The 19,189-nt window shown below is 39.8% G+C and overlaps 1 protein-coding gene across 1 annotated transcript in view; it reads left to right on the forward strand.

Moving 5' to 3' along the window:
* LOC135477476 (uncharacterized) overlaps nucleotides 1-19,189 on the forward strand; it is a 104,963-nt gene that overhangs the window by 20,349 nt on the left and 65,425 nt on the right. Inside the window, exon 2 of the mRNA XM_064757593.1 lies at nucleotides 7,940-8,063. Within this exon, the coding sequence (XP_064613663.1) occupies nucleotides 7,940-8,063 (124 nt within the window). The remainder of the gene's footprint in view (nucleotides 1-7,939; nucleotides 8,064-19,189) is intronic.

A 19,189-nucleotide genomic window follows, 5' to 3' on the forward strand; every position in this document is an offset into this window, starting at 1 on the left:
TGCCTATGTACAGAGAATCGGTGCAAACATACAGCATGCCATTAACCAACTGCTATGCCTATGTACAGAGAATCGGTGTAAACATACAGCATACCATTAGCCAACTGCTACGCCTATGTACAGAGAATCGGTGCAAACATACAGCATGCCATTAACCAACTGCTATGCCTATGTACAGAGAATCGGTGTAAACATACAGCATACCATTAGCCAACTGCTACGCCTATGTACAGAGAATCAGTGCAAACATACAGCATACCATTAACCAACTGCTATGCCTATGTACAGAGAATCGGTGCAAGCATACCATTAGCCAACTGCTACGCCTATGTACAGAGAATCGGTGCAAACATACAGCATGCCATTAACCAACTGCTACGCCTATGTACAAAGAATTGGTGTAAACATACAGCATACCATTAACCAACTGCTACGCCTATGTACAAATAATTGGTGTAAACATAGAGCACACCATTAACCAACTGCTACGCCTATGTACAGAGAATCGGTGTAAACATACAGCATACCATTAGCCAACTGCTACGCCTATGTACAGAGAATCATTGCAAACATAGAGCATACCATTAACCAACTGCTATGCCTATGTACAGAGAATCATTGCAAACATACAGCATGCCATTAACCAACTGCTACGCCTATGTACAAAGAATTGGTGTAAACATACAGCATAACATTAACCAACTGCTGCGCCTATGTACAGAGAATCAGTGTAAACATAGAGCATACATGTACCATTAACCAGCTGCTATGGCTATGTACAGAGAATCAGTGTGAACATAGAGCATACCATTAACCAACTGCTGCGCCTATGTACAGAGAATTGGTGTAAACATAGAGCATACCATTAACCAGCTGCTATGCCTATGTACAGAGAATCAGTGTGAACATAGAGCATACCATTAACCAACTGCTACACATTTACAACTTTTACATGAACTTGTACATGAAGTTCAGCATGAAAAGGATAGTGCAACGACTGGTTGACCTGTATCAGTATAATGGTTCGGGCAGGGCAGCTTACTAGCCTTCTATAAGGCGTTTCAGTGAAGCAGCACTAAATAAAAGAGTGGTGGAAATCCGTCCTGTGTAAAGGAGGCACATTACATGCATTCTAAGGATTTCTTTGTCGTCATATGACTGAAAAATTGTTATTTACGACATTAAGCCCCAAGCACTCACTCACTTACATGTACATGTACATCAGTGGTCTACGCGCCCTGTATTATGATCTGGTGACCTGCGCTGGCCATCATGTGTTGTGTTTATCTACATCTACATGCAGTAATTATATTTGACTTACCTGTACAGGTATATATTTTGTATCAACTAGAGAAATTAATCGATATCTCTGAGTGTAATTGCTGTTGTATATGTTCGCAAGGCCTGCCAATGTAATTTAGTCATACTACCCTTTTCAGACTTCTCTTTAAAGAGTAAAAATGTGCAGTTGAATTAAACATGATTTGGCCCATGTACATGTACAGGAAAAATCCTTCTTACAGTGTGTACATGTACGTACATTCACAATTGTTCTGTGCCTGCATGGAGGCACATTTAATGTTGTACGTGTGAATTTAACAAAGGTATTTTTATAAGGATTATGGCAAAGCACACTATTCAGCCATTAGAAAGGCGCTTTCAGAATTATTTTCATAAGTTTATTTATTTATTTATTTGATTGGTGTTTTATGCCGTACTCCAGAATATTTCACTTATACGATGGCGGCCAGCATTATGGTGGGGGGAAAACGGGCAGGGCCCGGGGGAAACCCACGACCATCTGCAGGTTGCTGGCAGACCTTCCCATGTACGGCCGGAGAGGAAGCCAGCATGAGCTGGACTTGAAATTACAGCGACTGTTCATAAGTTTGAGCCCTGGCTGATACATGTACGTGTACACAAGGCTTACATATGATGTGTACATTCTGTAGAATGTGTACAGACGATGCAGTGTACACATGTATCTGGGATGTTTTCACATTGATCAGAACATTGGCTGTGTTTAGCTCTATATGTGAGGTGTGTACAGCGATGTTTGAGCATCTGGTTTTATCTACATTCAAACTGCAGTAGGACACTACGCGTAGTGTTATAGTGTAGAATCAGCTGGTCTCGAGTATGGCCCAGCAAAGTGCAGCGCGGCACACAAAGACAGCTGTACATCTTAACACACCAGCAGACACTGACATGCAACTCCTGGCGATACTGGCCTCAGCGGCAGCAAAATCAGTCCTAGCTACAGTACCACAGCCAGCTGCAGCCGGTGCAGTGATGCAGGGCCAGTGCGTGTCGGCGCTCCACTCGCCGGTATAACAGGCGCAGTGGATATGTGCATGTCCTTTGAACAGCATGGCATGAGAAAGCAACATGTTTTATTGGATTTTGGATGGTATGGATTAGATGGTAGCTTGTGCAGCTATTTGATGAAATCCCATCCCTACTGTAGCCAGCTGTGGTAATCAGCTTGGCACGGACTGGGAGACTTGGCATGTATCATGGGGGAATATTGGACCAGCAGTTAGCAGATCTTGGTTCCAAAGAATTCATAATGGCTTTGTGACAGCCAGGGTTAGTCTGCAGATATTTGTATGCTTAATACAGTTAGCATTTTGCAATGTTTTGATGTTCAGCAACATATGTAATTTACCACTGTTCATTGCCCAGTTGACTTAATACCAGTTTTAACCTTAATCCAAATCTTAATCCAAGTACTTAGCCCCAAAATAATTGCGTAACAGTATATTAAATATGAACTGAATATCCTGCTGCCCCATTGCATGTGCATTCATATAAGTGTAATAGGTTCTATACAGCACAAGCTCATACGTGACAATACGTACACCAGTACATACAAGACAGTGAGATGTATACACATGACATTGTTGAATAGAGTTGTGCAGCACAATGTCATACATGACAATACGTATACCAGTACATGCAAGATAGTTAGATGTATACACATGACATTGTTGAATAGAGTTGTGCAGCACAATGTCATACATGACAACATGTATACCAGTACATGCAAGACAGTTAGATGTATACACATGACATTGTTGAATAGAGTTGTACAGCACAATGTCATACATGACAATACGTGTACCAGTACATACAAGACAGTGAGATGTATACACATGACATTGTTGAATAGAGTTGTGCAGCACAATGTCGAACATGACAATACGTATACCAGTACATGCAAGATAGTTAGATGTATACACATGACATTGTTGAATAGAGTTGTACAGCACAATGTCATACATGACAACATGTATACCAGTACATGCAAGATAGTTAGATGTATACACATGACATTGTTGAATAGAGTTGTGCAGCACAATGTCATACATGACAACATGTATACCAGTACATGCAAGACAGTTAGATGTATACACGTGGCATTGTTGAATAGAGTTGTGCAGCACAATGTCGTACATGACAATACGTGTGCCAGTACATACAAGACAGTGAGATGTATACACATGACATTGTTGAATAGAGTTGTGCAGCACAATGTCGAACATGACAATACGTATACCAGTACATGCAAGATAGTTAGATGTATACACATGACATTGTTGAATAGAGTTGTGCAGCACAATGTCATACATGACAATACGTATACCAGTACATACAAGACAGTTAGATGTATACACATGACATTGTTGAATAGAGTTGTACAGCACAATGTCATACATGACAACATGTATACCAGTACATACAAGACAGTTAGATGTATACACATGACATTGTTGAATAGAGTTGTACAGCACAATGTCATACATGACAACATGTATACCAGTACATGCAAGATAGTTAGATGTATACACATGACATTGTTGAATAGAGTTGTGCAGCACAATGTCATACATGACAACATGTATACCAGTACATACAAGACAGTGAGATGTATACACATGACATTGTTGAATAGAGTTATGCAGCACAATGTCATACATGACAACATGTATACCAGTACATGCAAGACAGTTAGATGTATACACGTGGCATTGTTGAATAGAGTTGTGCAGCACAATGTCGTACATGACAATACGTGTGTCAGTACATACAAGACAGTGAGATGTATACACATGACATTGTTGAATAGAGTTGTGCAGCACAATGTCGAACATGACAATACGTATACCAGTACATGCAAGATAGTTAGATGTATACACATGACATTGTTGAATAGAGTTGTACAGCACAATGTCATACATGACAATAGGTATACCAGTACATACAAGACAGTTAGATGTATACACATGACATTGTTGAATAGAGTTGTGCAGCACAATGTCATACATGACAACATGTATACCAGTACATACAAGACAGTGAGATGTATACACATGACATTGTTGAATAGAGTTGTGCAGCACAATGTCATACATGACAACATGTATACCAGTACATACAAGACAGTGAGATGTATACACATGACATTGTTGAATAGAGTTGTTCAGCACAATGTCATACATGACAACATGTATACCAGTACATGCAAGACAGTTAGATGTATACACATGACATTGTTGAATAGAGTTGTGCAGCACAATGTCATACATGACAACATGTATACCAGTACATACAAGACAGTGAGATGTATACACATGACATTGTTGAATAGAGCTGTGCAGCACAATGTCGAACATGACAATACGTGTACCAGTACATACAAGACAGATGTATACACATGACATTGTTGAATAGAGCTGTGCAGCACAATGTCGAACATGACAATACGTGTACCAGTACATACAAGACAGATGTATACCCATGACATTGTTGAATAGAGTTGTACAGCACGTCATACATGACAATACATACAATAGTATATGTACATACATGTCATTTATGAATTTAAGTGTACGTGTGTCCACACCTACCCTAAACTACCTAAAATTCGACCACAAAAATCATTTTTGGAGGCCAGTAAAGGTCATGAGATATTACTTCTGGTGCTAAAATATACATTTTCCCAGTAGGATATCATCCTACTCTCAAAGCACCTTTCTAAAAATCCATAAAATTCCCAGATTCTGGGAAAATAAGCAACTTTGTCATGGAGGAAATTTTAGGTACATTTGATACATGTACACATTTTAGGTACATTTGATACATGTACACATTTTAGGTACATTTGATACATGTACACATTCATGGCCTTCTGTAATGTGGCACACGTACATGTGTTTTGGACATTAGCTTATAAAGGTGATTATCAAATGCTTGTACATGTACCCTGCAGGTCTTGTCTACATGGACATGTGGAGTATAGGTGTGACAGTCAGCCCTCAGTCTCTGTTTGACTCAGAATTTATTGGTCTGATGGCCTTCTTTTGAACATAATATATGGTATAGATTTAATCTTGAAAGTGGGTCATTCACACATTCACTTCAGGGGGTGGTGGGGGGGGGGGGGGCGGGTCATAATGCCAGATGACATACATGGGCACATAGGTGTCTCGGGGGATGTCACAGAATTAGCAAGTTTGCATTCATTTGATCTTGAATTTCACCCACCTGGCTGTAGGATTTGAAACGCGTCTAGATGACCATCTGCAGATGTGACTACCTGGATCTACGTGTACCCATATGTAGGTGGAAGTAGTTGTTACCCGTACTATAAATGTAACACAAATGTTAAACTTTGTTCCATTTAGAATCTCTCTTTTTTTTTATGCATGTTCAATGAATGATGATGGTGCACCCAAATCTTTCTCATGCTGCTGGCCATGTACATGTCCAGCGTATCCGGGATTCAGCAATGCTCTTATTCCTCTCCTCGGAACATGCTGTCTGCTTTCCCCAAGACATTTCCGCAGCACTTAGATTATTTTTTTCATCTTGAATACTTCTTTCGGAAGAAGAATTGATTTTTGTCGCAGTATAAGCATGGCTATTGGGGCAGTAGTGTTGCAGCGGGTCTTTGCTACCGTGGTGCGTGTCCCAGGTCTGGTGGAAATGCTGATTTGTGTAAGAGATGCATTGTGCACCACACTCTACTGTCTGTCACCGAGTACTTGGTGATAGCTACGATATTAAAACCTTGGAAATTTGCAAATGCGTAAGCCAGATATTATGATGACAAAGGCCCTGTTCTTGGAAGACTTGCATTGTGCGATCATTCAGTGAATATATTTATAGATACTGCCTGATGCAGCTAGCTTTGAAGACAAAAATTTTGGAAATAAGAACAAAGATATGTCGGTTTGATGATGACAAATAAACCAGTACTTAACAAAAGTCCAGCAGAAGTTGAGAGCATTATGGTAACATGCTCCCAAAATGCTGAACATAGAATAAAAGTTGTGCTCTTTTTGTGGATACAAATATGTGGGAAAGTCAGCCAGCAACCTGACGATGGTCGTGCGTTTCCCCAGGTGTCTGTCTAGTTTTCTCCCACCATAATGCTGGACACCGTTGTGTAAGTGAATTATTCTTGTGTATAGCGGCGTTAAACACCAATCAAAGTCATAATGAAATTAATTTTGTAGTTACATGTACCATTGAGTGAGTGAGTGAGTGAGTGAGTGCTTGGGGTTTAACGTCGTACTCAACAATTTTTCAGTCATATGACGACGAAGGAATCTTTAGGGTGCATGTATGTGTAATGTGCCTCCTTGTAGCAGGGCGGATTTCCATCGCTGTTTTTTATTTAGTGCTGCCTCACTGAGACGACTTACCGAAGGCAAGCAAGCTGCCCCGCCCGAGCCATTATACTGATACGGGTCAACCAGTCGTTGCACTATCCCCTTCATGCTGTGTACCATTGATGTCAGGGACGTAATAACATCAGCCCCCTCCCGGTGTAGGGGAGGGGGGGGGGGGGGCTCCCTTATCCATAGCTGGGTACATATACACATCCATGTAGCTGTAAGCCATTATCCTGGACAGGGAATGTCCATCCCTATGTGGCAATAAATCAGGATAATGTTTATATGATTACTTGGAATAAAAGGGACATCTTCAGCTGTGGTTACTTGTATATTATATGTGAGTACTTACCGCCCAGAAAAACCCACAGACAGGCTCACATTTTGGCATTATCTCCTCCTCCTGACATCTGTAGGTTCAAACCTCACCTTGGACAGGTTATTTTTAGACTTTCTCCTGATCTCACTGTTGTGTAGACTTAAGTGGTGACAGTAAGCGCTTGGCGACCTTTGCATGACCGTTTGTTCAGGCCTGGAAAACCTTGATAAAGTCTGGAATTTGAGATCTTTAAAATGTATAAACCCTGGCGGGGGGGAATTCTTATATGTGTGGTATGGTGTTAAAGAACTGTAAAATAAATCCTACCTGAGTTTATAGTTGTGTGTGTGTCTGCGACAAGTTCATCTATAACTTGCCAAATGTTGGTGGTTTACATGGTGACTTGATGGTTTTCTCCACTCACAAAACGGTATGACATTATAATACAACAGTGTTGTAATCCTACCCTGTAGTTGTGTGTGGGTGTATCTGTGTGTCACACATGGAAAAGTTCATCCATAACTTGCCAAATGTTGGTGGTTTACATGGTGACCTGATGGTTTCCTCCACTCACAAAACTGTATGACATTATAATACAACAGTGTTGTAATCCCACCCTGTAGTTGTGTGTGGGTGTATCTGTGTGTCACACATGGAAAAGTTCATCCATAACTTGCCAAATGTCGGTGGTTTACATGGTGACCTGATGGTTTCCTCCACTCACAAAACGGAATGACATTATAATACAACAGTGTCGTAAAACTAACCAGTACAGTTGTGTGTGTATCTGTGAGTCACACGTGGAAAAGTTCATCCATATCTTGCCAAATGTCGGTGGTTTACCTGGTGACCTGACGATTTCGTCCACCCATAAAACGGTATGACATTAAGCAACAGTGTCGTAAATCCAAACTGAGCGTCAGTTGTGTGTGTGTTTCAGGATGGAGGAGGAGGTGGAGTTTTACCCGTGCGCCAGCGATGTGGAGGTGGACAGTGACCATGACGATCAGGATGCAGAGAAGCAGCTGGGAGACTGGCTGGGCCAGTTAGAAACTCTCAAGATGGTGAGTTACCTGCAACTGTACCTTTACCTGTCACATCTGCAGTCTAAACACTGTACGCGTACACCAGCAGCAGTCTCCCTTATAGTTTTGCAGTGATGTGCATAGCTGCTCTGAGCCAATCATCAGTGCACTGTTTGGTCACATGACCAGAGTACTGGTGGTAAAACAGAGCAAATTTAACCCTCGACATTGAATCTGAATTAACATTAAAAAAAAAAGCATGTTATGATTGAGTGGCTATTAAGATGCTTGTCTTTGAAGTGAAAGGAAAGTCTTCAAGATTGTCCATTGACCACACTTCTTGGAGACTGCTCACGTACTCTAGGACTGTTTAAGTGGGCTTACATGAAGTTTATGGCCTATATTCTTGAATACATGATTATGCCCCAATCAGATATATAAATACTTACATGTACTAATTTGAACTCTTCAAACTTCTTGCACTGTGTCATGAATAGATTAAATACTGCAATGAAGCTTCAGTTTGTACATGTATATTACATGGATTTCAACATTTAGCTCTTGCTGGCTAACCTTCACTGGTCATTCATTGGGAAGATTTGCAAAATGTAGCAGCCTGCAGATGGTCATGGGTTAATTTCCCCTGGGCTATGTACTGTACATGTACATGTACTACAAAGGTTTTAATTCTGTTTAAGAAAAGTGAATATGATAAGAGAAAACATAACTATTGCTGACAGAATTGTTTCTTGTTGAGAATTAGTGGACTGAATACAATTATAAATTACCCTAAATAACCTAAACTTTCGCCCACAAAAGTCATTTTTACAGACAAATGAATGTCACAAAACATTATTTTTGGTGCTGAAACATACAATTTTCTAGTAGAATATCATCACATGTTCCAAGCAAACCTCAAAACACCTTTCAAAAATCAGTAGAACTCTCAGAATCTGGAAGAATGGACAAGTGAGTCATTAATTAAATTTATGGTCATTCAGGGTAGTTTGAAAGATGTCAAAGGCAGTTTCCTAAAGAATGAATCCAGGAAATCAAATACAAAGGTTGCATGATCAGTATGCTCAAATCATGGGTTGGCTTGTAGAACAAAAGGAATCATATGATGTATACTTTTTAAGTGTTTCTTGTAAAGTGTGTTTCTTGTAAGTTTTGGTGATTGTTGCTTGTCAAAGGAAAACCTCATGAAATCAGTTCCAATAGACTTGGCATTTCGATGTGGCAGCACAGATTTGTTTGATGACTAACAGTCTGCATGTACTGAGCCATGTAACACAATTTATGTGCTACGCTTCATTGAGTTTATTGGTGCAATTAGATTATAGGTCAATGGATCTAGTACCACATTCCAGTCTCCATCAACCAGTATTGACTCAAGATTTGTGCGTTATGATCAAGGGACGGAAAGATTAATGATTGCATAGCGAAAAGATGGAAATGAATGACTGTACATGTGTATGGTCCAGAATGTATGCTCGGGTATAAGTGCTGATGTACTGTGCCTACATTGTGAACGTGCGGATTAGTGAAATATGTTTGTCAGTTGATTTTATTGAGTTTTTATTTTGCTGTCTATTAATTCTTAGGATGTATAATCTGAAAAGTCAGTTGTAAAAAATATTTTTTTGCTCCTAATTAGCAAAAAACACCCCTAATGACTCCTTGTCACACATTGATAATGAAAATAATGTTCAGTGCGACATATATTTTGTGAATCTACATGTATACCCATATAAGGGGTACCTTGGTTTTCTTCAGAAAAAAAAACAATTCAGTATCGCCTTTTCGACTAACTCAATGATAAATTCTTGCAAGCTTTAGCAAATAAACAAATGTGCACATCGATTTTTTGTAGACCAGTAGTGTATCATATGCATCATACAGAGTCGCGCCGATATAGGACAAAATTGACGGGAATAAAGATCCACAGAACTTGCTCTATCCCAACGTTGTTATTAACTAATGCTAATGACGATAATGGCAAATCACATAGTACAGATGACTTTTTTTTGTTTTTTTTTTATTATTAAAGAAATATGAAAAAAAAAAATGTGCATGATCCATATACTACTGATTTGGCAGTAAATTCAAATTTTAGTTTTGATTTAAACAGAGATGTGTAAGTCAGACTCTTGATCTGTGTTGTAATGCAGGCATATTTCCATGTATGTGCATGGGAGAAGACGCAGGTACTGGGCTGACACGGTTTAAACAGAAAATGCCAGAACTAACCGATTCAGTGGCAGCATGTTGATACTATCAGCCTCTGATGCCTGTGCATTATGGAAGGTAATTGAAGGCCATGTTTATATATTTGATGCCTAACCATATAGGCTGCAGGTCGTATCACATTTACATTGGCATTCCACAGGGTATTTTTATCACCCCCTTTCTGTATACAGGGTGTTGGTAGGCTTTTAGGTCATAGGTTCTTGTTGAGGGGGCTTGACAAGTGAAACTGTGCCAACTGTTTATGTGAATGGAAGGTCAAAGGTCAGATGGTAGAGGCGGAGACTGAAGTTTGGATAACATTGTAGTGTGTGAATGACTTTCGCTACTGAAGGAGGCTAAGAGAGTGATCTACTCCTGCTGACAATAGCTTTACAAACCAGTCTTTGAATGAAGTGTCAAAATCCACTCCAAGTCAAGTTTGTTTGATGCATTTTACACATTAACTTAATTCATTTAAAATGGTAACAGCTACATGGAGATATAGTGGCTTTTGTTGGCACTCGGGATAAGGGTGTAGACAATGTATAGGTTGCCCCCTGTGTCTGTATACTGTGATGGTAGGGACGGGAACAGCTGTAACTAGGGCATACCAATTTAAATTGTTTTATGGCAGGAATATAATGTCTGGAGTGTAAAACTAACACTGAAATTTAAAAATAATCTAAGGGGGATTGCTGCTGCAATTGTTTTTTTAAAATAAAAGGAATAAAGGAATAAAAACCTTCACCAAAAAAAAACAAAACACAAAAAATAGGAAACTCACATAAAGATGGGTTAGTAAAGTGGATTTTCAGGTGTGTTTTTATTCCATTTCTGGATTTTGAGTGCACTTGTTTTCCATAATCACAGGATTGCATTTACGTGCAGTAATTACATGTAACTGTCAAGGAGGAAATTTTTATTTCTTAAATCAACTTACCTGTACATTTATTATACAATGAATTAATGCTATTTATCGTTACAAGTATCAAGTATCACATATTCAAACAGGCATCTGTTTTAATGCTATTTTCTTATGAATAGTTAACAAGACCGCAGGATGAAAATCGTCATCATTGCATGATGATATACAACACAAAACACACCTGTTTAACGCAGTTTAATACTTTCAATGTGCATTTTAATCTCATAGCAACATTTTTTTTGAAATATATATTTTATCTGTGGTTTAGAACTATTTTATACAGACCCATAGTTAGATATAAAAATGAAGGTTCTGATCTCAAACGTTAAAGGAGAAATTTAATTAAATGCAACCCAAAATAATGCTTTCTGAGAGCTTTTGTTGTCTGTGAATGAATGCAATTGATATGAAAATGTAGTATACATTGGCCCTGTACATATGTGGAGATGTGACATTATACATGTATCTGAAAAACGATGTGAAAAACAAGGACTAATACTCATGGATTGCACTTGAAATGTTAAGGACGTAAATTTCCAGATAAGTATTCCTGGCAATGTGAAGACCAGCATCTTACGTACAGTGTACATACATGTATGCATGTAGAAGTCATTTGCCATGCAAATTTTGTTTCTGACTGTCATCAGAAATATGAACAACAGAAATTTTGCTCAGGGATTTAGTTGAAATGAGAAGAACAGGATATTACGGAAAAGTAAAGCCTGTAATGAACTCGGTACACTCTGTCAGTCATAATTGACTGCTATGAAATATTTGATTTTACCTCAAAACGGCCTTAAACAATGAAAGGATTGTAAGTGTTTGTTATTCGCGCATTAAGTTGACCTGTCCTACACGAAAGTTAAGAGTCAGTTTTAACCCAGAGAACTAAAGAAACATGCAAAATAATTTAATTAATGGACTCTGTGATCAGTTTTGCATTCTTGTCATGTAATGCAAAAATAAGCCGTGCATAAGACATGTATACATTGTACATTGTACAGTATTGTTTGTTATATTTCATACATGTACATGTAACTGTGCTACACTATAACTTAACATAATCAAATATTCATGTTTTTTTTTTATTTGGAAAACTTAGTTTAATAATGCATGATTTAATGATCAGTGTGTGTAGGTACATTCTAGATCTGTCGTCTACAGGTACATGTTTAAGAGGATCAGTCAGCAGGGATTACATTTTAGGTCCAGGTGCAAAAGGATCTGTCAGCAGGGATTATATTTTAGGTCCAGGTGCAAAAGGATCTGTCAACAGGGATTATATTTTAGGTCCATGTACAAAAGGATCTGTCAGCAGGGATTCAGTTCTAGGTCAATGTACCAAAGGATCTGTCAGCAGGGATTCAGTTTTAGGTCCAAGTGCAAAAGGATCAGTCGGCAGGGATTCAATTTTAGGTCCAATTTTAGGTCCATGTGCAAAAGGATCAGTCGCCAGGGATTCAATTTTAGGTCCATGTACAAAAGGATCCCCTAGTGGGGATTACATTTTAGGTCCATGTACAAAAGGATCCGCCAGTAGGGATTATATTTTAGTTCCGTGTACATGTATGTGTAGTGCTGATTTGATCAAGTCTGGCTGTGTCATGTATACATGTGCAGATAGGCTACATGTGAACTGCCATGTCTGCAGTAAATTTCTCACTGAGAACACATCAAAGCATCACAAAGTCTGTATGGGAAGAGAAGAGTAGTAGCCAAAAATTTCTGGCATAAATACAGTAAGTAGCTACTAAGGTTTGTTGTCTTAGTGCCCCTGTTCCCCTGGGTGTTTGTGGTCTGCCCCCTGAGCTGAGACCAGGTTGGGTGCAGTATGCCAAGACCCTGAGGCTGGCTGCCCTACTCCTCTTATCTGCCTTTAATTGATCTACCCCATCTGTTTGTGGATAGATAAGGGTTTACATGCATTGAGGTTTAGCTATACAGCTTCATGGCCCGGTTACTATCAGAGTTAGGACTCATCCAGGTCCTGTATCTGGACTAGGTACACAAGTACACTGTGTGTACAGTGGTGTATGATACACTTACATGATTACCACATGGTTACGATACACGTACATGGTTACCACATGGGTACAGTACACGTATATGATTACCACATGGGTACGGTACACGTACATGGTTACCACATGGGTACAATACGCGTACATGGTTACCACGTGGGTACAATACACGTGCATGGTTACCAGATGGGTACAATACGCGTACATGGTTACCACGTGGGTACAGCACACGTGCATGGTTACCACATGGGTACAGTACATGTATATGATTACCACATGGGTACGGTACACGTACATGGTTACCACATGGGTACAATACGCGTACATGGTTACCACGTGGGTACAATACACGTGCATGGTTACCACATGAGTACAGTACACGTATATGATTACCACATGGGTACGGTACACGTACATGGTTACAATACGCGTACATGGTTACCACGTGGGTACAATACACGTGCATGGTTACCACATGAGTACAGCGCACGTATATGATTACCACATGGGTACGGTACACGTGCATGGTTACCACATGGGTACAATACACGTGCATGGTTACCACATGGGTACAATATGCATACATGGTTACCACATGGGTACAGTACACGTATATGATTACCACATGGGTACGGTACACGTACATGGTTACCACATGGGTACAATACACGTACATGGTTACCACATGGGTACGATACACGTGCATGGTTACCACATAGGTACAGTACACATGCATGGGTATAGTACACGTACATGGTTACCACATGGGTATGATACACATACATGGTCACCACATAAGTACAATACACGTAGATGGTTACCACATGGGTACAATACAAGTGCATGGTTACCACACAGGTACAATACATGTGCTTGTTTACCACATGGGTACAGTACACATACATGGCTACCACATGGGTACGGTACAGGTACATATACACATGAAAATGAGTCCTCAAATTAAGGGCATTCTACAGAGTTTTTTCTTTGAACGAAAGATTTCATGGAAAGACTGAACTGCTTGGATAGTGTACATCTTTCATTCTCTTCACAAATATATGTCTGAAAATTTGACGGTTGAATCTCACTTCTAAGTGCTTTTTTAAAGGTATGCTTTTTTTGACTTTAGACCGCATCTGTATAAAAGTTGGGTTTGCATTGAAGTTATTTTGTGTGTTTGTATACATTGTGTATACACATACATCATGTGTGGTGAAATGTAGAGCTGACAGAGTTTCCTCCCTTAGCACCTTGCCAAGCACAGATGAACCCAATGGCAGTTATCTTTATGAGCTACAGATGTGGTGTCAAACAAGCAAGGCCTTTCTGTTTTTTTGCTTTGTTCCTTGTGGGAAGTTTCCGGTTATTTGGTTAAAACGTGTTTGTAAGCCAGATGTCCTGCATCATTTCCCTTCTCCATTTCGCAGAATTTTTTCTCCCACATTAGGTTTTGATTCATGTGATCCAACTCTAGGCTATTATAAAAGGTCTGCGTTGTGGTAAATGTCTGTAGATTCTTGTTGATTCGCCGCCATGGATGTTATTAAAATCGTCATAACTTTTTGTACTGATATATGTCTATATGTTCATGTTATATACATCTTTACTGCCATTATAGAGCTACGTTATGTATACACGACCCTTTAGTCTTTGTTGACGAAGTATATGGTATCGTTACCACTTACTTTGAATCCAATGTTATGTCTGCATGTATTTTTTCCAAGGGGCCTCTGTGGCTAAGTTGGTTAGCACGCTAGCGCAGTGTAATGACCCGGAGGCCTCTCACCAATGCAACTAAACCGGTGTGATTTTGTTGTTAGAGACTGCTGAAATCAAACAACACAAACGTAGCACATGAGTGTGCAAAAACTAAATTAAATTACAGGTTAGGTTCTGTCCTTTTTGTGCAAAAAAACATGAAAAAATCTGCAGTGGAAATGTTGATCACCTTGTAGCTGTTGATGGACATACACATGCAAGCATAAGTGCAGCGCAGTACCAGTTGTTTTTTCTACTCTTAAGAACTAGAGAGTGGTAATCAAGGGAGGGAATTGGATACATCTGACCTACTTCTTGAAGACTTAATGACATGAAATATAGCTGGAGCTAAATGGCGGAAAATGACTTTGAATCATCCACTTCAACTGAATACATGTACATGTACGGTGTATGTTTGTATATATACATGGACTTCAGGGTGTTACATGTACATACACTACATGTACTTGTCTGGCATTGAAGACATTGTCAAACCAAAGGCTTAGGATTTTGGACAGCAGTTTTGCATACTTTATGTTAGATACATGTACCACTAAATTGTTCAGAGCTACATATAAGAGTTCTGTAAAATTTTGTCCCTCTAGTGACCTACATGTAGTATACAACTATAAAGCCCTTAATCCAGTGACACCCTGCCCAGCTGTGGTAAGTTAACCTGGCTAGACTGACCATGCCCTGCAGACACTGGCCACCACTCCACTGACCTTTAGCACTCCACCAACATTGTAGTTGGACCTTGTGAGGTGAGGTAGAGAGTTGATTGACACAGACAAACTGACCTTTCTAGAACATGTACATTGTATTGTTCTCAGACCAGCTTTCGCTTTCCTTTGCATGATTGGTGTCATCTGATTAACCCGTTGGTAAGGAGGTTATGGTTTAGCCAGTGTTGACATGTACTGGTCTGTCTGGTGGAAAAAGTTATGGAGAGATTTCCTTTATATGTTTCTGAAAGTGCGTTCTTTCGGGCTAAACTGCAGAAGAAATACATGTAGGCAGCCTCTCTGGCCAAGTGGTTAGTGTGTTATTGCAGCACACAATGACCCAGGAGCCTCTGACCAATGCAATCACTGTGAGTTCAACTCCAACTCATGCTGGCTTCGTCTCCAGCCGATAAGTTCATGGGAAGAGGGAGGGCTGCCAGCAACTTGGTGATATTTGGGTTTCCCCTGGGCTCTGTGTGTTTTCCTCCTAACCAAATTCTGGCCAAATATGGAGACAAAGGCCAAACAAATAAATAAATAAATAAAAAAATTGATATTGTATTACATTCAGGCTGCATGTTAGTGAAGGGCCGATATTGAAAGATAGGATGTCAAAATTTAAGCCAACAAATTGACAGAGTGATTTTTTTGATGATTTCTGAGAAATTTACTCATATCTGTCACAATTCATTAAAAGTTTCACTCACACTGCTGATGCATGAGAATTAAACAGTGGGATTTGTTTATATCATTTAATATATAAATGACATAAATGACGGTCGTCTCCCAGAGTGAGTGGCATGAATATTTCCTATCAACACAGAAGGTAAGGGCTTCGTCTTATAAACATTAACAGTCTTCAAAAGATTAAAGGCTTAGGAGGATTAACTTCCTTTGTCTAATCAAGTTACTGTATTGCATAAAATTTTTGTCACACCTTACAGGTACAAACAAGTTTAAATGATAACATTGTTACTTGAATGCTTGGGTTGTCTACATGACCTTTCCGTATTGAGATTTTGATTTTCATTTATCAGTTGTCCAAAAATTCTGTTAAGATCCGCGAATGTATATACATTTATATATATATATGTGTACAAATTTATGAGTTGTACTGAAGGCAACATTGTTTGACACAGATATGAGAAAAAAGAACAAGCATTTCCAGCAAAGTCCGGCCATCCAGGAAGATTACTCTCACAGTCTTTAGTATATTATCTGGCAAACTGCCAGCGAGTCGGAGATTGACATTACATAGTCTTTTAGAGCAAGCAAGAAAAAAGTGGAAGGAGGGAAAAAAATGTTTGTAAAGAACGTGGATTGCACGGAGCCGAACCAAGCTGTGTCTGGGTTAACCTACTGGAGTTTTGTTTACTCGTCATGAAGAGAACTTCTCAGCAAGTCTGGGGTGACATCTGCAACTGCTATCCGGCCTGTTGCATCTGATGCGTGCTGGGCAATCTGATATGGGGCTTGCGTCATAGAACCATCCTGCAGCTCTTGTTTGTTATCATAACATGGGTTGTGAAAAAATGCCATCGCCTTCATAGCTCTAAGCAAAAGATCATTTCGTGGAAAAATAAAAGAGAACAAGAACCAGCTCTCAACATCTGTTAACGTCCGCCCCCTGCTATTTCATCATTTTGAGGGCTTCATGTGGGTCTCTAATATCTGATGTTGATCTCTTATTTACGGACAATTGATAATTTTGTTTAGGTATTGTTACGTCCTCAGGTGCAAAACATTACCTCACATCTGTGAATTTGCAGGTATCTTTTGAAATGAGATATCTAAGTACTGGTACATTTATGATTTCTAAACAATCACTCTCCTATAAAGGAGGAGGAATCATAACATATCATTGATACAAATGAAATTTGAAACAACAATCAAGTAACAGCTTTCAAAGTGTTCTTTTTATGTTAAGGCTTATTTTTGTTTTGCTTGAAGTGTAACTCTAAATCACAGGATTTTACAAATGTGGATAATAAACAGAAATAAATTGAGTCTTTGGAAACATCTGGAATTTTTTGACTCTTGAGATAAGGGCTTTATATAATAGTATTGTCAGCCCCTGTATATCATCAGTGAACTATATCAGCTCCCTGGGTGTCGGCATTTTCTGTGTTTTCACAACTTGATACTAGCTCACTTGAATCGTGGCTTTGCAGAAAGCTCACGTTTATAGCATTTTCAAGTGTTGCATGTTTATATGTCTAAGCAGTGACAGGAAATACACTGTGCATGTGTTCTTCTTACTCTAAACAAGACAAAGTACTTGTACATGTACTGTAGCTCTGTTTTTTCGTTGAAACTTAAACTCAGTGTTCAGTTAAGTGAACTTGCATGTGACATAATGGTAGCTGTTACATGTACCTCCTTGGTTTGTACACGTATCACAGAATAGTTGATAATTGCGTAGTTTTCAGTGTTGTGATGAATTTGTTAATTTTGTACATGTATATCTCTCTTGCATATGTTTAGGCTCAGAAAACTGGTCTCGCAGAGTGCCGAGATGAGTTATGGATGGTTTTAATGACAACCCCATATTACTTCCTTCATTCAGTTACATGTAGCGGGGATGAAGGTTACAGCTTCATAAGGGTAGCGTTTCAATCTGCATGTGGGGTCGTGGACAGCAAGCGGCCGGCTATGACGGCGGCATGCTGATCACCCAGACTGATCAATTATTTATCACCAGGCCGCATCTTCGCTGCATGCGTATGCGCCACGCTGCTGCATGTGCCATGCTGCGCACGTGAGGCAGGCAAGCCAGTGGTGAACCAGGGCTGAAGAATTGCACTCCCTGGACAGACAGAATGTGTTAATGGTTAAGGGGTGTGTGTGTGTGGGGGGGGGGGCGGTGATAAGCCCAACTCCAAAACCTCCATGCTTACCCCCCTGAGGGGCCACCAGACCATTCCACCTGCCCTAGCTAGCTGTCACAGCCTGTAGTGAGGGGATGCATGTGTGTGTGTGTGCACATCCAATTGCTTCTGGCTTTGTAATTCACCCCCAAATTCCCTGCCCATGCCTTTACCCTCTACATCCACATGGACTCTCCCTGAAGTGCATGCCTTCTGGGGTGAGATGGAGGAGTGACAGGCTGAAGGCATGTGCTCCCTTTTCCATGCATACCCCTCTCTCTCTCTCTCCTCTCACAGACCAGGGGTCACTGCCAATGCCTTACCCGGGTTTCCTTTACTCAAACCTACATGTATGCACAGTTTTAGGTAGTGTTTTAGGACTCCACAGTGAGGAATATACAGTATATATATATATACATGTACTCTAGCCCTGTGTGTTGTCTTGTATTCCAAAATGTCTGAGGGTGTGAGGGTTACAGTACAGAGCAGCATCAAGTCCTCATCTGAGGCTTGAGCACAACGTCTACAGTATGAATTGAAAGCCTGGTCCATTGTCACCATTATGCCTTGTGCAGTTGTGCATATGGAAATAAGGATCAGAACTATAGATGCTGGATTGTGAAAACGGCTGTGGTGCCCT

This window comes from Liolophura sinensis, chromosome 11 (assembly GCF_032854445.1).
Source record: "Liolophura sinensis isolate JHLJ2023 chromosome 11, CUHK_Ljap_v2, whole genome shotgun sequence".
Taxonomy (NCBI): Eukaryota; Metazoa; Mollusca; class Polyplacophora; order Chitonida; family Chitonidae; genus Liolophura; species Liolophura sinensis.